At 39.9% G+C, this 19,238-nt stretch overlaps 2 protein-coding genes and 1 non-coding gene across 3 annotated transcripts in view; 2 read left to right on the top strand and 1 right to left on the bottom strand.

Moving 5' to 3' along the window:
* WBP4 (WW domain binding protein 4) overlaps positions 1 to 16,475 on the bottom strand; it is a 63,229-nt gene extending 46,754 nt beyond the window's left edge. The window contains exons 1-8 of the mRNA XM_021697922.1: positions 16,348 to 16,475; positions 15,285 to 15,357; positions 13,123 to 13,185; positions 12,914 to 13,037; positions 9,008 to 9,175; positions 4,784 to 4,830; positions 4,022 to 4,097; positions 1,325 to 1,518 (exon numbers count right to left, since the gene is read on the bottom strand). Of these exons, the coding sequence (XP_021553597.1) occupies positions 1,325 to 1,518; positions 4,022 to 4,097; positions 4,784 to 4,830; positions 9,008 to 9,175; positions 12,914 to 13,037; positions 13,123 to 13,185; positions 15,285 to 15,357; positions 16,348 to 16,349 (747 nt within the window). The 5' untranslated portion in view covers positions 16,350 to 16,475. The remainder of the gene's footprint in view (positions 1 to 1,324; positions 1,519 to 4,021; positions 4,098 to 4,783; positions 4,831 to 9,007; positions 9,176 to 12,913; positions 13,038 to 13,122; positions 13,186 to 15,284; positions 15,358 to 16,347) is intronic.
* A 640-nt stretch (positions 16,476 to 17,115) lies between these two features.
* Positions 17,116 to 19,238, top strand: part of ELF1 (E74 like ETS transcription factor 1) — a 103,387-nt gene continuing 101,264 nt past the window's right edge. Inside the window, exon 1 of the mRNA XM_021697917.2 lies at positions 17,116 to 17,157. The gene's annotated coding sequence lies outside the window, so the exon portion shown is untranslated. The remainder of the gene's footprint in view (positions 17,158 to 19,238) is intronic.
* TRNAE-UUC lies at positions 17,188 to 17,259 on the top strand. The gene has a single exon. It is a non-coding gene; the product is annotated as a tRNA-Glu (tRNA).

Below are 19,238 nucleotides of genomic sequence, written 5' to 3'. Positions count from 1 at the left end.
CTGTCAATCCTTTTACTTGGTTCATTTCCTCTCCCACCCTAGCTCAGTGACTGTTTCAATTCATTAATATTGTCAAACTACTCAAAGCTTCTCACTCTCAGCAAGCAATCTTGATTTCTTTATAAATGAGTAAACTGAAGCTAAAAGGGCATGACTGTTTCAATTTCCTCCTTGATACCAACTTATCCATAGTCCTACCTTCTTATAAAAAAGGAAAACCTTACGTTCTTACCAAAAATGAGTTTATTCCTTGTTGAAGACCAACCTATCCACCTACCCTTGTTGGTATTCCCATTCTGCCTCCTTTGGAGTCTCTCTTAATGAAAACATCACTACCACAAATCTCTCATGATTAAGAGTCAATGTGCAGCCATCATCCTGACAACCAATTTCTAGTTTTCATTTCCTATCCAAACCACATACACACCATGAACCACTTTTCATTCCTCTATAATTGGGGTTTTTTCTTTCTTAAGATGCTTTTAAAATTTTTATTTATTTGACAGAGAGAGACAGCGAGAGAGGGAACACAAGCAGGGGGAGTGGGAGAGGGAGAAACAGGATTCCTGCTGAGCAGGGAGCCCGACGCGGGGCTCGATCCCAGGACCCCGGGATCATGACCTGAGCCGAAGGCAGATGCTTAACTGACTGAGCCACCCAGGCGCCCATTTATTTTTTAAAGTTTTTATTCATATTCCAGTTAATTAACATACAGTCTAATATTAGTTTCAGATGTAGAATATAATCAGAGTTCTGCCACCCCAAACCCTGGTGAAACTACTAGAAGGGCTTCAAGGACTTTTTAACTGTAAAATTCAATGGACTTTTTTTTTGTTCTAGATCTATAATTAATCCTTGATGCTCTCTATTCCTTTGGCTTCTTGGATCTTAAATTCTTCTGCTTCTCTACATACCTTTCTAGTCACTCTTTTCATTACAGGCTCCTCTTTCCCTGTCTGTCTCTTCAATGTTTAATGTTGCCCAAAGTCATTTTCCTAGGTTATCTCACCCATTCTGAGATTTGAATTACTACCAGTATGCTGATGATACTCAAAAATAGGATCTCTAGCCTAGATCTAGATACTCAGACTTGTGTGTTCAGACAACTCTCTAGATATTACGGAGGGATCTCAAACTTAAGAGGTCTAAAAATGAACTCACTGTCTTGCCACCAGGTAGATACTAATAAGTGGTACAACCGTTTATCCATTTACTAAAAATGTATGTCTTGGCTTTATTTCTATCTTCCACCAGATAACTGAGTAAGTCTGTTGAGCTTTCTATAAATTGGTAAAGTTCTGTAAAGAATAAATCAAGAACCTACCTTAAACTTTATTTTTGGCTTTTGTGTTTCTGTAGAGGCCTTTCCTTTTTCTGCTTCCTCTTCCCCATCAGAATCACTATGAGAATCTGATGATTTAGACTCTTCTAGGGTACCAAGTGGCTTTTCATTGACCTTACTAGAAAGCAGATCGCCAGAGTGTGGAATGAAATCATCAGGTTTTTCCCATCTGGATTCTATTCAACACATTTTAATAGTCATGTTATTTAGTTACCAACTCTATTCAGAAGTAATTCCCAATATAACACTCCCTGTCACTTACAAATGTATTATTTTTTTAACTTCTTCATAATACATTAAACAACAGCGCTGGATCTATTTTACACTATCACTTGATCAAGTATAAGTAAGAGTTCCCAAAGCCCTTGCTCTTTTATCTTTTGAGAGTTGGGTTTCAATCTGGATTCCAGATGTATAAACTACAGCCCCAGTAGAAAGAAACTTAAGAATTGGGCAATGCCTTCTAAGGACTGTCACACTTTATCTGACACCAGTATCAGGAAACATGTGCTTATGAGCACACATCAGATTTCCTGGAATTTATCACAAAGATTTCCTGGGATCCTCACAGAGTGATACCATACTGTGAAGACCTGAATGAATGTAATTTGTCATTTTTATACTAAGAAAAAAATAATCTCCATTGAACTCTACTGCCATCCAGTGGTTTATTGGGCTTTTAGTAAAATGATAGCATTTCTTTCTTTTTTTTTTTTTTAAAGATTTTATTTAGCTGACAGAGACACAGCAAGAGAGGGAACACAAGCAGGGGGCGTGGAAGAGGGAGAAGCAGGTTTCCCGCTGAGCAGCGAGCCCTATGCGGGGCTCGATCCCAGGACCCTGGGATCATGACCTGCCGAAGGCAGACGCTTAATGACTGAGCCACCCAGGCGCCCCATGATAGCATTTCTAATTATCTTGCTATTAGTCTCTATTTTTAGTGTAATAAAAGGGAAGGGGATGCTAAGATTTACTGTCCAACCGAGACAGTTTTAAGAGCGAAAGGGGCTGTATCAATAATTACACTTGTCTACACATAAGCTGAAATTGTTTGAGGACAAATCAATTTGTACAGCCTCTTATTAAAAGAGGGTGCTTTCCAGGGCGCCTGGCTGGCTCAGTCAATGGAGCATGCGACTCTTGATCTCAGGGTTGTAAGTTTGAGCCCCACACTGGGTGTAGTGATTACTTAAAAATAAAATCTTTTTTTTTAAAGATTTTATTTATTTATTTGACAGAGGGAACACAAGCAGGGGGAGTGAGAGAGGGAGAAGCAGGCTTCCCACTGAGCAGGGAGCCTGATGTAGGGCTTGATCCCAGGACTCTGCGATCATGACCTGACCCGAAGGCAGATGCTTAACAACTGAGCCATCCAGGCGCCCCAAAAATAAAATTAAAAAAAAAAAAAAAAGGGTGCTTTCCAACAATAAAAAAAAAAATATTTTTTTATTTATATTTTACGTGAATAACAAAAAAAAAAAAAAAACTTTCAGGAAATAATTTAAGCACCTACTATGTATCAGGTATTGTTCTGGGAACTTAATAGATACCTGACCTTCATGACCTGAGAGTATACATGATCACCTCAATTTTACATAAGAGCAGCTACAGGTTTAGTGACTTTTTTTTTTAAGGATTTTTTTTTTTTTTTAAAGATTTATTTATTTTGACAGAGAGAGACACAGCGAGAGAGGGAACACAAGCAGGGGGAGTGGGAGAGGGAGAAGCAGGCTTCCCTCCGAGCAGGGAGCCCGATGCGGGGCTCGATCCCAGGACCCTGAGATCATGACCTGAGCCGAAGGCAGATGCTTAACGACTGAGCCACCCAGGCGCCCCCAGGTTTAGTGACTTTTATATAGCTGGTAAGGGAAGAAGCTATGCATTAAGCTCAGATCCAACTCTCCACCTATATAACTATATTATTTTATCTTTAGAAACTTTCAGTACCTCAATTTTACCGAGCTAGAACCATTACTATCGTTGGGCAGACTAGGTATCTACTTGGAGGCTAAAAGGGCTTTTTCCTCCTAAAAGATTTAATGCTATGTGTTTGGATAGTAGAAATTTAATAAATAATTAAATAAAGCCTCTCAAAGTTATACTGACACCATACATACTTTGGTAAATTTAATTGTAGGAGAAACTACAATTACTTGCTGATCCATTTTATAAAATTAAATTACAAAAAACGTCAACTTGAAAAACTTAGGTAATAATTAGGTAACAATAGTTATGCATGTTTTATAAATATTTACAAATAACTGAAACATTATTAAATTAGTAAAAGTGAAAATTTGACAATCTCAGCCACTGCTAAAATAACTTCAGTTTTGTTTTTTAGAAAAGGAAAAGGCAAGTTGAATTAGGTGATTTCTAAGGTACATTTCAAGGTAATGATTATATTTCTACAATAATCATAACAAAAGTCAATAATGATAAAGTAAAAATGATTTTTAAAATTTGTGAATGGAGTATCAATCGAGAATGAGCAGCACAGTATATTATATACGAAAATCTTCCTGCTTTTCCATTGTATAGTTTTTAAATTACAAAATACCCACATGCTATGAATATATGTTGATCCCTATACTAAAATTCCCAAGTTCCCTTCATTAGCAGGCTAATAAGCAGTTCGAGGTACAATTTTATATAGTTAGGATAATCCAAGGTAGTACTTACCTCCTGTTTCTGTATTATAATAGTAGGTATAACCATCTTCACTTACTCCTTCTACCCAAACAGTCTTCCCTGCTGTCTAATGGGAGGAAAAAAACAGCATAAACTGAAGATAATGATGAAGTTACACTCTATTAAAATAACTAAGGCAGAGTCAGCTACCTTCCCTTTCCTCTGAACACCTGGGAGTGAGAAGGGCAGTACTGATTATGGAAGCTTGGTTTGTGTTAATCATGAACTAACTTTCAGAGAGAGAATGTCACACCTCTGAAAGATAGGAACAATTCTCGGCCGATGGACAAGGACATCTGAATGGCAACCCAACTATAAATCAACTGATAATATTTGCCCTGCATGGAGTTTTTAGGTAGATACCACTTTTCCATTTCCACCCAACCTCCTCACAAAAGCATTATAGGAAGAAAGGAACAAAGTGTGTGTAGGGGGGCTTATTTGGAAGTAAATTTGCTTAACAGAAGTCTTTTATAAAAACCCCAGAAACCAATCAGTTTAAAGCAAAGACACTATCAATGTGCTTCAGTTACCTTTTTTTTTTTTTTTTTTTTTTTTTTTTTTTTTTTTTTAAAGATTTTATTTATTTATTTGAGAGAGAACACATGAGAGGGGATAGGGTCAGAGGACGAAGCAGACTCCCTGCCGAGCAGGGAGCCTGATGCGGGACTCGATCCAGGGACTCCAGGATCATGACCTGAGCCGAAGGCAGTCGCTTAACCAACTGAGCCACCCAGGCGCCCCTTCAGTTACCTTTTTTAAGTTTCCTTGAAATCCTTCTGGTCTCTCCCACTGGGATGCTTAAAGCAAAATATACTTCATTAATAAAATTTTTTCGCTTAAAAAGAAAAACAACTCAAAAAATTTAATTTGGCAAAAATTTACAAGACATTCAATGTGTACAAAGCACTACAGGCCTTTGAAAAATGAAAAAAAAACAGTATATATCCCAGTGGTATTGTACAGAACATATGTGAATGATATTTAACCAAGAAGGAAGAACAGAATGAAGGATTCGAAGTTACTGGGACTTCCACAAGAATTATTAGACACAGGTAGGACTTCTCTTAAAGACTTCATGGAATTCAGGCTTGAAGTTTTGTTTGTTTTAAAGATTTATTTATTTGAGAGCGAGCACACGCAAGTGAGTGTGTGCCCCTGTGCGCATGGGAGGCAGGGTAGAGGGAGAGAACCCTAAGCAGATTTCCTGGAGATCATGGAGCCTGACGTGGGGCTTGATCCCACAACCCATGAAATGACGACCTGAGCCAAAACGAAGAGTTGGATGCTCAACTGACTGAGGCACCCAGGTGCCCCCAGGCTTGAAAAGTTTTTAAAAGCTTATTATACTATTTTTTTTTTTTTTTAGTAATCTCTACACCCAACACAGGGCTCAAACTCATGACCCCAAGATTAAAAGTCATGTGCTTTTCTGGATGAGCCAACCAGGTGCCCCAGGCTTGATAAGTTCTGAAGGAATGAGATGGCTGTTTGACATCCTGAGGAGGGGAAAGTGAGAGATAGAATGAATGACTTAAGAGAAGCAAGATGAAAGATGCAAGAATTAAAAAACAGCTGACCCTTGAACAACACAGCTTTGAACTGTGCAGGTCCACTTTTAAGCAGATTTTTAAAAATATATATATTGGAAATTTTTTGAGAGAACTGTGAGTTTAAAAAAACAGATGAACCATGTAGTCTAGAAATACCGAAAAATTTAAGAAAAAGGTATTACTGTAAAAATACAGTATGTAATACATATAACACACAAAATGTGTGTGTCAACTGTTTATGTCATCTGTAAGGCTTCCAGTCAACAGTAGGCTATTACTAGCTAAGTTTTTGGGGAGTCAAAAGTTATAAAATACCAATGATCCAGTAATTCCCAGTATACGGGCATATACTCAAAGAAAATGAAAACACTAACTTGAAAAGATAAATGCACCCCTATGTTTATTGCAGCATTACTTATATATTATAATAACATCTATCATTATATATAGACAGCACACAGAAGCAACCCAAGTGCTCACTGATAGATGAGTGGCTAAAAATGTGAGATACGTAGCTCTCTCCCTCTTTCTCACACACACACACACACAATTACTCAGCCATAAAAAATAAAATCTTGCCATTTCTGACAGCATGGATGAACCTAGAGGATATTATGCTAAGTGATATAGATCAAACAGAGAAAGACAAATACCATATGATTTCACTTGCATGTATAGTCTAAAAAACAAAACAAAACAAATATAACCAGACTCTTAAATATTGAGAACTGCTGGTTGCCAGAAAGGAGGTGGATGGGGGGACAGGTGAAATAGGTGAAGGGGGTGAACAGGTTTAAACTTCTAGTTATAAAATAAATAAGCCATGGAGATGAAAAAAAGACAAGAGAGGGAATACAGTCAATAAAATTGCAATAGTGTTGGATGGTGACTACACTTGTGGTGAGCATGGGTTAATGTACAGAACTGTCAAATCACTATGTTGTATACCTGAAACTGATATAACACTGTATATCAACTATACTTTAAAAAAAAGTTATAAGCACATTTTCGACCACATGGGGTAGGGAGGGGTCGGTGCCCCTAACACCTGTGTTGTTCAAGGGTTTTGCTGAGAGCAAGAGTATACACAGTAGGATGGTGAACAAACGAAGCAAGCAATAGGAATTAGAAGGCAGAAACACAGAATTAATAGTTTTAAAAAAAATCTTTTTAAAAAAAGATTTTATTTACTTATTTATTTTAGAAAGAGGGAGGAAGGGGCTCCTGGGTGACTCAGTTGCTTAAGCGTCTGCCTTTGGCTCAGGTCATGGTCTCAGGGTCTTGGGACTGAGCCCCTCATTGGGCTCCCTGCTCAGCGGGGAGTCTGCTTCTCCCTCTGCCTGATGCTCCCCCCCGGCTTGTGCTGTCTCTCAAATAAATAAATAAAATCTTAAAAAAAAAAAAAAAAGAAAGAAAGAAAAAGGGAGGAAAAGAGAGAGCATGGGGGGTGAGATGCAGAGGGAGCAGGAGAGAGAGAGAGAATCTCAAGCAGACTCCACACTGAGCCAGTGTGGAGCTGGGGCTCGATTCCACAACCCTGAGATCATGACCTGAGCTGAAATCAAGAGTCGGATGCTTAACCGACTGAGCCACCCAGGTGCCCCATTAATAAACAGTTTCTGTGTAAATGTGAGAAAGACTTATGATCCTTAGCATATAATCATTTGTGGTTCACTGCTGACTAACACACAATTCTCTTAAGGCTCAGCGCAAACTGTGAGTGATTACTATTTCTATGTAGTCCCAAACTGTGATTCTAAAAATCATAATAATTACAATACTTAGAGACCAAGGTTTTTTTCATAATTAACTCTGATCTCATTTCCTACCTTTCTGATCATTCTTTTTTTTCCTGGCTTTTCTCTCCTTTCCTTCAATAAATGTACTACCCACCCTTCGTACTTCTCGTTCTCTTCTTTCTCCTTGTGATCTCATATACTTCTGAAAGTTAAGATAATATCTACGTTTCTAGACATAATTTATCTAATTCCAGACTCTAATCAGCTACTGAAAACTACCACATGAATGTTCTAGAGGTACCTCAACCTCAACATACCAAAAACTGAATTTATTATTGTCCCACTTTAACTTACTCTATTTCTGTATTCCATACCTCAGTAAATGGCACGATCATCCTCCTAGCCCTCCATGACACAGCCCCAATCTATTTTTCCAGCCTCTTTCTTCTGCTAGGACATCTTCAGAGAACTGTATATTTTACCTCCACCAGATGACTGTTTCCCAAACTTTCAAACTTTTTAAAGCTTCATATTGTTCCACCTGTTTGGAATGTTTGCTTCACCCTCACAATAACCTACTACAATCATTTTCAATCAAAATACGTATAAAGTGTCTATACCATGCCAGGCACTGTGTTTGGTGCTAGGGATATAAATGGTGAATAAGAAGACATCATTCCTGATGTTCTCCTGTTAATGTATAGATCAGTTCAAAAGTAATTTCTGCGATAATCTCTCAGATCCACATAATCACAATCAATCCCTCACCAATCGGAGTTCCTATACGATTTTACATCTCTATTACATTATAGCACTTTAAAACTCCTCCTTGTATAGTGTTTATTTCTGATCTTAAATTTTATATTTCTGGAGAGTAAGATGCTACATAAATGTATTTACTTATCTCAGAATTTATATGAAAAAATCCCTAATACATTTAGTTTTAAAGGAAAACAAAAAGATATTTTTGATATTCCCACTGGATAACACCATTGTGTATTTTATTAGAAAGTGATATCCAAAACATGAATAGGAGGGGGGGCTTCTCTACTACAAGACAGCTACATAAAAAAGAAAATGGTTCTGGTTCCCAGCATGGTTTTGGATAGAAAATCTCTCCCACAGAATATTTTAAGAACCTCTGCAATTTGTAAAGTGGATCTAAAATGCCTTATTTCCATGTAAAATGCTTAATTTCCATGTAGTTGATACTTTTAAAAGATTTTATTGAGAAAATACAAAGCTTTAACTTATTTGTAAGGAACCCATTCTTAAAAATTTTTTTATTTATTTGAGAGCGAGCGAGCGAGAGCACAAGAGGGGAGGCAGGGGTGAGGGAGACAGAGGGAGAAAGAGAAGCAGACTCACCGCTGAGCAGGGAGCAAGACGCCAGCCTCTATGGGACTTGATCCCAGGACCCTGAGATCATGACCTGAGCCGAAGACAGATGCTTAACTGACTGAGCCACCCAGGTGCCCCATAAGGAACCCATTCTTAAGGCTTTAACTAAGTATGATGTTGAGTCACTATAAGAAAGGTACCTTTTTAAAGGGCACATGACTTTTTTACCATTGTGGCAAAGATGTAAAGTTATAGTCTTCCATTGCTTAAATGTTCCAATATTAACTAAAACAAAATAAATGGTCAGTTATCATTCTTACTAGTTCTATGCCTAAATGACCTACCTCCTGTGATAAGATCATAATAGTAATGGTAACCCTCAGAGGTTATGCCTTCTACCCATCTGCCCTTTGAGGGGTCTTTTTTCTTTTTCTTCTTTTCCTTCTGCTGATTTGATGCAGGGGTGGGTGGGACAGTGCTTGTTACTGGTGATATGCTTGGCTCTGAAATTTCTAGAGAAAAAGATATAAGAAAGGTGAAGTACCAACACACTTTTTTTTTTTCCTGGTATAAAAACACTAATAATGTTACTCCAATCAAAAGCTTGACAAGAAAATTCTTTTGGGAACTTGACAAATTATAAGAAAGCTCATTTGGAAAACTAAATATGCACAAATATCTAGAATTATAAAACAGAAGTGATAAAGGGAATCTAGTTCTACCAAATGTTAAAACTTATTCTAAAACAATTGGTACCAAAAAAAAAGAAGTAAAACTGATCCAGGAGTAGGCAAACATATGAATGAAACAGAACAAAGAGTAAACAGACCCAAATGTAGATTCCTGGTGCTTCTTTTTTTTTTTTTTAATTATTATGTTATGTTAATCACCATACATTACATCATTAGTTTTTTTTTTTTTTTAAAGATTTTATTTATTTATTTGACAGAGAGAGACACAGCGAGAGAGGGAACACAAGCAGGGGGAGTGGGAGAGGGAGAGGCAGGCTTCCCGCTGAGCAGGGAGCCCGATGTGGGGCTCGATCCCAGGACCCTGGGATCATGACCTGAGCCGAAGGCAGACGCGTAACGACTGAGCCACCCAGGCGCCCCTACATCATTAGTTTTTGATGTAGTGTTCCATGATTCATTGTTTGCGTATAACACCCAGTGTTCAGACTCCTGGTGCTTATTAGAAAAATTAATCATTTAACAAATCATGTTGGATTAACTGGTTATTTATTTGGAACAAAGTAAAGCTATTCTCCACTCCATGGCCCCTCCCATGTTTGGACATCAATATAAACTTCAGATCAAAGATATATGTGGAAAAAAAAAAAACACAAAGTAAAATAACGTTAAACTTAACTGCATACAAATCCAAATATTCCGTATAGCAAAAATAAAAACAAAAAAAATAAATAATGTAATGCTATGTTAATCATAATAGGATTAAAAATTTTTAAAAACTAAAAAAAAAAAAAAAGACAAATATTTACAACAAATATGGCTCATGGTTAATGTTCATAACAAAGATTCCTTACAAATAAATCCAATATTCTAACAGAAGATGGACAAAAAGTACAAAGACAGCTTGTATTAGCTATCAATATATAAAACATATTCACACTTTGATTCTGCAATCTCATCTCTAGAGATTAAATTTACAGAGATAAATGTAAAAAAACATGCCTGCATAAGGGGGTTCACTGAAGAATTCATTCTAACAGTGAAAACTAAGCAACCTAAATGTTAGTCTGGAAGAGATTAGTTAAATAAGTTATGGCACTTTTAGGGCATTTTGTTATGGTATTTTATACCCTTTATTAAATGCTTATTACAAGTGGTCACTGTAATAAGCAGTTTATACCATTATGTTACTTAGTTTTTGTGAAAATCAGAGGTTGTATAGCTACCAAATGGCAATTCTGGTGGATTCCAAAGTCTGTGCTCCTAACCACTCTGTAGCCGCTAAACATGATGTATATCCTTAATTATTTAAAAGAAAGGAAGTATATGACATGTTGAGGGAAAAAATAAAACCACCTCCAACTAGACTACAATGTGGAGTATAACTTAAAAAAGAAAATTCTTAAGATGTCTGGGATAATCTTAGAAGCAGTTAGTTTTTAAAAATCCTTTCTTTGTACTGCATTATGGTACTTTAAGGGGAATGTATATCTTATTTAAAAAAAAGAAGGCTATGAAAAATAATAGGAAAAATCCTCTTTGAATACATTTAAATACAAAATGCTAAGACTGATTTGCTCATAGGTTAGCATAACAAAACCTCTCAATCCATATAATTGATGAGATGAATTTTCAATGATGCCTCTTTAATTCTGCAGGAACACCTCTATCTTTTTCTCCTTTAAGCTTATAGCTTTATCCTCATGGAAATACAGCCCCCACCCCTTCCTTTTAACTAACAATGTCCAGGAGAATATTTTTTTTTTTTTTTTTTAAGATTTTATTTATTTATTTGAGAGAGAGAGAATGAGAGACAGAGAGCACGAGAGGGAAGAGGGCAGAGGGAGAAGCAGACCCCCTGCTGAGCAGGGAGCCCGATGCGGGACTCGATCCCGGGACTCCAGGATCATGACCTGAGCCGAAGGCAGTCGCTTAACCAGCTGAGCCACCCAGGCGCCCAGGAGAATATTTTTAAAGTCTGGTTACATCTGTCCTTATTTGATGAGGGCAATACTGATTAACTTATTATTCTGCTTAAAAACTTAATGGAAAGAAGTTTTTAGAGTAAAGAATATCATTCCATGTTGACTATCTCAACCATTATGCCAGATCAACAACTGGGACTGCTATATGCCTGGTTTAAAGACAATGGATTTGTCATGGAAGAAATGCTGACAGAAAAGTTCCCGAGTTAAAGCCTAAGTTCATCAACAAGATAGATACACTCTAATTAAATAAATGCCTTTTATCTGGAGCAGAGTTATCTTCAAACCCCCAAATTATTTACCTTCTTGCTGGTGACCATGTGGAAAAAAGGAAATGCTTATATACTGCTGGTGTATGTAAACTGACAAATATCCAGAATTATAAAACAGAAGTGATAAGGGGAATCTAGTACTACCAGATGTTAAAAACTTATTCTAAAACAATTGGTACCAAAATAAACTGGTCCAACCACTATGGAGAACTTATGGAGGCTCCTCAAAAAATTAAAAATAGGTCTACCGTATGACCCAGCAATTTCACTTCTGGGTATATACTCACTGGAAATATAAGCAGGATTTCAAAGAGATATATGCATTCCCATACCTACTGCAGTATTACTCATAACAGCCAAGATATGTAAACAACCGTAATGCCCATCAACCAGATGAATGGATAAAAAAGATATAGTACATATATATAATGGGATACTATTCAGCCATGAGACAGGAGGATATCTTGCCATTTGCAACAACATGGATGGAACCTGAGCATATTGTGATAAGTGAGCTAAGTTAAAGAGAAGACAAGCATACTGTTATGATATCACTTTTATGTGGAATCTAAAAGAGTCAAACTCAGAAAACCAGAAAGTAAAACTGTTATTTCCAGGGGACAGGGGGTTGGAGGGTTAAGGCTGATACTGTTTAAGTTTATAAACTTGCAATGAGTAGTACATAAGCCACAGAGATTGAATGCATAGTATAACGAATATAGACAACAATACTGTAATAAGTAATCTGATAAATATTGCTTCAGTAGCAATCCCATTACAATATATAAATGTATCAAAGTAACACCTGCATAAACAATGTTTTATGTCAAATTTATCCAATTAAAAAAAAATGATCTACCTTCTAGTGGTAAAATCAGCAAACTTGTCCACAACAGGCTAATTCACTCTAACTCAACCACATAAACAAACATAATTCATAGTTTTGACCATATGGATAAAGCAAACTGTGGTTATAATGCAAGGCCTATTTTTTAATGAATAGCTCTTTTTAGCCAAGTACCTAAAAAACTCAACTGTGCCTGAAATGAACACTGACCTAGGACAGACCTAGGACTAGTTAACCACCAAGGTAGTATGGTTATGAACGGAGGTGTTAAAAGATGAAGCTTTAAAAGTAAAACAAAAAGTGCATGAGCAAAGTCCCATAGTCTAAATACAGCTATGATGCACAGGAAAAGCACTAAGAGTATACCCTGAGTGTACAACCTCTTTATGGAAACAATAAAAGCTCACTGAGCATGACCTCTGATGTTAGTTTTAAAACATGCTGGCTGCTTTTTTACCTGACTCTAAGCCAAGCCTTTTCAAATCCTCTTGGTATGCTTTCAGGGCAGCTGCCTCCATTGCGGCAAACTCCTTTGATGCCTTTTCTTCTTCCTTTGCCTTGTCCAGGCTTTTCTGTTTAATCTATGTGAGACACATATAAAATTGAAAGCCAGATAAAGGACTGATACTTACATAGAAAAATTAGCAAAGAAATAAACTAAATTACCTCACTGATCCTCTTTGCCACATTTTCCTTATGATTCTTTCCTCTTTCGTGAAATTCAACACTCTTGAAAATTAATAAAAGAGAAAATGCAAAAGGTTACATCAACATCATAATGTTCATAGTAAAGTAATAGTAAATATGGGAATGGGACATAACAAAATTGAAATTAAAATAACGGACAGAAAAATAATTTTAATGCAAATTGGTCCTTTCATCAAATGATGGGAGGGAACTGAACCATGTTATTTATTATTATATCCTCTGACTAGGTTTCCTTTGGTGCTTAAAATAAACTATGATGACTGAATCAATGGAGAAAAATACAAGGTACCCGTGATGACTAATCTAGTGAATATGATTGTAACGAGGACTCAAACAAGACGTGAAGCCAAAAGAGGAGTGGAAAAAAAAAAAAAATTCAAGAAACACCTCTCAACATAAAATGTCAAAACCATTAAGTCTCTAGAATTGGTACTGCTCTGGAAACACAGAGAATAAACAATAATATTAGAACTTATTCCTCCAAATTGAGAGAAAAGTAGACAGTAAGGAATTCCTTCTAAATCATAAACAAGTAACTTTTATACACTGTGGTAATGGTATGAAATGTACAACTCCAATGGAGGACAATTTGGCACTATCTACCAAAATTTGGCTGCTGAAATTGAGAACAAAGCTCCCTACGTACTGATGTGGAGAGAGCTCCAGGACATACTGTTCAATTTAAAAAACAAACAAATACCAAACTATGGTGAAGGATAGTGTGTATGGTATCCTACGTTTTACATATGTTGGAATTAAAACCTATGTGTGCATATAGAAACAATGAAGAATGGACAAGAAAATGAAAAAAAGTGGTAACTTACAAAAAATGATGGTGACTGGATGGGACAAAGGAGTGAGTGAATGTTATCACCTATTTAAAACAGTCAGGAATGCTCCCTAAATTGCAAATGTCTGGTTTTATGCAATAAGAAATTTCTGGTAAACCTTGCAAAATAAATTTTGTCAATCAAATCTTAGCTAAGCTATCCTAAAGTACTACCATGAATTCCTCTTTAAAGTGAGACATTGTAAAACAAAGGTTCACCTTCTATTTTTCATATATCAGGTTTCCTAAATTATGCCACACAAAGAATATTCAAGGCCCATTCGAAAACAAAATAATTTTGTTTCTAATTAAAGGTTAAGTTGATGTATATTAACAATCCAAGGAGAAGAAAGACTGTCATAGAAGACTGTCATGACTCCTAAAATTCACTGAACTGACTGGGTACCTCAACAGAAGAGAAACTATCAGTGATTTGTAGAGATTTCAAAATTTGTGGCATTTATGTGTAAGGATGGCCTAAGTTAAGCAAGATAGTTGAGAGCTTTAGCAACTATTCAAAAGACCAAAAACCAAAACAAAACCCTGGAGAAAAAAATCGCCAAACTCCTGTAGACAGTAGTAAATAAAAGTCTATCAAAGAAGTGTAACATTGTTAAAAATGGGGCCACTGTTCTGTTACGCATGCAATTCTATCAACTAAAAAGGATAGGAATATATATTTAAAAGATAACCAGGTGTTTACGTACTATGTATATATTATTATGACATGCACACAAAGGCGAAAAAAATCAGTGATGCTTTTGTGTCTTAAAAGCTTAATCTAGGTTAAGAGATACAGTAATAAGGTGCTTAATAGAGCTTCTATTTTCATATTCCATGAAAGAGGTAATGATGTTCTTTAAAATTTAACCATTTATAGCTACAAAGCTCTGCAAATATGTTTACTTCTGGAGTAGAAAAGATTCAAAATAAACTACAATGTTCCTTTTTACATATTAAGGGCTTATGCCCTTTTATGTTTCTTTTTATATGGTAGTATTAAACATCATAATGTGGATAAACATGGATGAGATGACCCACTCAACGTCCATTTTCTGAATATGACTGAAAGACCATAGAGAAATAATTTGGCTTTATAATCAAATTTAAGCTGATGAAAAGGAAGAAGGCTCATGGCTTTCCTTCAAGAAATGAAAAGACAACAGAAATCTTTCAATGCTTTGAAAAATCAAAAACAATGTATATGAAGGTGCTTCGTAAATACTGAGTTTAGATCAAAAAGAAACACAGGAATACAATATTAAACTCTCTAAGAGTGGAAATATCATACAGGCCTATTGTCCGCTATCCAACACTTGCAGTAATCACAGAATTTCTTTGGTTGCGACTTCCAGTAGTCTGCCCTGAAAAAGGGAAAAACAAGTCTAAGCTTATTTATAATTAAAAAGGTAAAATTGTGCATGTTTTTACATCTTCTTAGAGTTTGAAGTATAAGCCCCTGTTACTGCATCTTGTCTTGTTACGCACATTACCTTTAGTATTTAACTCACTGCAGCAGTTAGCTGAAATTGTTGCCACTAGAAAAGAAAAAGTCTGCACCGGATTTAAAACTCCCTTTAATAAAATGCTTTAAAAAAATTTTTTTTTTCTCATTTGCCACTGCCATCGGTGTGAAGAAATAAGATACATCTCGGAAAAGATTTATCTTCTCTATGCCTTTCCGGCATTTTGGGAGGTTGCTGTAATGGAGGCCTTGAAGAAGCTCAAAGTTTGCTTTAAATCAAGTTATTTCCACCAAAAGAACAAAGAACAAGACTCCTCTGGTGGGAGACTGGTTCCTCCGAGACTATCAGTTAATACAATTTGTTCTTGAGCCTCAGGGCAAGAGAGAGTTGGAAAAGCCAAGGGACCTCTTAGCCCCCAAGACTTGTGGCCGGGGGGGGGGCGGTGGGAGTCACTACGCTAACCAAGACTGGCCGTTTCTACCAGTCGGAGAAGGCGGCGGTGGCCGGAGTCCAACCCTAAAGTTTCACAATACCCCTGGGTTCACGCGCTACAGAAACGAATAGGGTGCTTGCGACCCCCAGCTGTGCAAGCGAGGGAGCACCCGGTCGCTTCGCGGGCAACAGTCCAACCTCAACTGGCCGCCAGCCTCCCTCCCGAAGCCCGAGCTTCAGGCCCCCAGGGCGCTCCGCAAGATAGCATTTCTAAGCGCCCAGAGAACCGGCCCTGCCGGTCTGGTGCCGGTCCCGAGCGAGTTAAGAGCACCTCCGTCACGCCTCCAGCCGAAGGGAGGTGGGGGGGGGGGATGGTGGTGGAGGGCGAGACCCGGCGGAAAAAGGGCCGCCCAGAGGAACAACACCTCGTTGTTTAGAGCCTGAGACCCGACTCACATGACTGGACCAGCCGCTCCGCGCGTCGCCCCGGGGTCCGGCTCGAGCTCGTGTTCCCCACGCGGGGCGAGTTGGGACCCGGCCGGCCGCGAGGCCCACCGGAGCCTCCAAACCCGAACACCTCCCTCTTTCCCTGTGACCAGGGTTCCACGGTTCGCAAGTACGGGTGCCCGGGCGACTCAAACCGCGTTCGAAATCTCCTCCTCCTCCCCTCCCCCTACGGGGCGGTACTCCGGGATCCTGAGAGGTGGGGTCGGTATAAAGGGGTTGAGGTCACCGAGAAGGGGTGAAAGCGCGACGGGACCTGAGCCGAAGGACAGGAACGTCACGCGTCAAATCCCCGCATCATCCCGCCTTCACTCTCTCTTCCCCTGGGATCCAGAACCTCCACCCTTCTAGGCTCGCTGGCTCGTGGCCGAGGAGCTCGCGCGCCGCCTCCGCCCCGAACGCAAACAGCTGTTCCCCGAGACGTCGCCGCCCTCAACTTTGCCAACTAGTCCGCACGCACTTTGACCAGCGAAGCAACCCGGACCTGTAGGCTGGGGGCCGTTGGCCGAGTTAGAAAAAGAAAAGTGAAACAGCTGGTTTCGGGGCCGCGAGTTGCGGGGCTTTGCCTCAGAACTTTCCGGAGGCGGCGGAGTGACCCCGCCCCGCCCCCGCGCGCACGGGCCGAGCTAGTTCCTTCGCTCGGGGAGCGCGTGGGCAGCGGCGGCGGCGGCGGCGCTGCGGCTCGAGTGGCGCAGAGGCGGCGGAGGGAGCAGCGGCGCGGGGAAGCCGAGCGGCGGTAGTCGAGGAGCGTGCGCTTGTCAGGTGAGTCACGGCGGCGTCTCTATCAGCACTTCCCATATGGTCTAGCGGTTAGGATTCCTGGTTTTCACCCAGGCGGCCCGGGTTCGACTCCCGGTATGGGAACGTGGTGGCATTTTTAAAAACCGAATGGGGAAACTCACTTACTTTATTTCCAATATTCTTGGCTCTCTTGTCTCGTTCTCGTGATGTTTGTGAAAAACGAGCATTAGTGTAGTCTTTGGTGACTTCGTGACCCGGGCGGCTGGAGGAGCGAGTCCGCTGTGGTCCCTCGCCTCCCTCCTCTGGCTGGGGGGGCTGAGCCGCCGGGGAGTTTCACTTTCCAGGGGCTGCCCTCCCGCTCTTCCGCCCCGAGTCGTCCTTTTCCAGGCGCTCGGGAGGTGATGATTAACTCTGGCCTCGCTTTATCTCCTCCCAGCGCCCCCCGGGGCCCACACCCTACGCGGCCGCGGTTTTCCGACCGTCCCAAGCGACGCGGGGCGTGTTCACCCCCTGCCCTCGGCGACGGGAGTCCGCACCCCGTTCGGAGTCCTAGTTCTCTTTCCGCCGGCTGTTTACGGGACCCGACCCCCGGCACAAAGCCGCCTGTCTCGGGGCGCGCGGCGGCGTGGCGGTCTGGCGAGCCTCTAAGCCTTAGGGCGCGCTTTCCCGGCCGCGCCGCTGCCCGTCACCGTCCGATCGGCCGCGTGTCCACCCGGCTGTCCCGCAGCGGCCGAGCCCGCCGGCCAGCTCGGCCCAACCTGACCTCGGGGGCGCTCGTTTCAGCGCACCAAAGTCCCGCGGGCTCCAGAGCCACAGACTTGAGTGCCACTGCCTGGGAAGGCCTCCGGGGAAGGGAATTCCCCCCGCCCGCCACCCCCCCCCAATCCTCCCGCCCCGCTTTAAAGCGCGCACACAGACGCGCGCGCACATGCTGCGGAGAAGAAAAATACCACTATGATGAGATGTTTTTAAAGAAGAAATTTAACTGTCTAAAGGGTCTAACGTTTTGAGCGCCGCGGATAGAAAAATCTTAGGGTGGAAGTGGGGCTTGGAAGAGAAAACTGGCTGGAGACTGGGGAGGGGATGTTATAACAAAGTTTCACTGTATTTTTAAATATAGAAGCCCTGTGTTTATTACAAAGAAGGGGCAGCTGTGTCAGCAGCATGTGAGCTGTAAATGAAACAAAAGCGTTATCTTAAACGCAAGCTGAAATTAGAAGATGGGGTGAGCTATAATGTTTAGTCCATTGGGCCTCTGGGAACAAATGGAGACTGAAAAAGTGGCTCTTGTGGATAGGTTTCTGGTCAGTGCCATTAATAAGAGCAGAAGATTGGTGGTTAATGTGCGCATTCCCAAACTTATATTTTAATTGCACAGTGAGTTTTGAAATAATCTGTTAACGTGATCTGCATGATTAAGGATTAATCATTTTTACGTTGTAAGTAGACTTTCATAATTAAAAATATTTTATCTCTTCGTTAACTCAGATGTTTGCATATTTACGACAAGCACCATCACACGCTTTTGAAAGTTCCTGATCAGGTTCGTGTTAGTAGGTTGTGGGTACAATACTGAATGGAATTGTATTTTCGCTCCTCTGATTAGCTTACGATTCACCTTGTGTGAATCTTCCACCTTCTCTCTACTCTGGGTTTACAGCCGTAAGTTCTGGAAAACACGTATCATTCAGAAACTTTAGATGGAGTTGCAAGAATTGTTGAGCAATTCTTGAATAGGTAATGCATGTGGAAAAGTTTTATTTATGTGGGGAAAGTTTCATTTGAATGAAGAGCGGGATTGTGTCATTAAGAAACCATTTACTATAAAGAATTCAGTCGGAATTTGGAAGGAAGGAAAGACCCCTCTACCTAAGTAGGGCTTAACTCTACTTGACCTTACATTTTGTGATGACTTGGTATCATACTGTGATTGGATGTGATTTTCAACTGAGCACCGAGGAATTGCAAATAGCTTTGCTTTATATATATTTGAAGGTATGCTGAGGGAAGTAGTTTGGTGACAATATTTCTCAGACTCCTATATTGTTGTGTACCAGGCCAAACAGGGTAAGGCAGTATCTGAGTTGCAGAAGTTACTGCTG

Source organism: Neomonachus schauinslandi, chromosome 3 (assembly GCF_002201575.2).
Source record: "Neomonachus schauinslandi chromosome 3, ASM220157v2, whole genome shotgun sequence".
Lineage (NCBI taxonomy): Eukaryota > Metazoa > Chordata > Mammalia > Carnivora > Phocidae > Neomonachus > Neomonachus schauinslandi.
The sequence above is the reverse complement of the archived record's forward strand: the minus strand, read 5'-3'. Positions and strand labels throughout refer to the sequence as shown.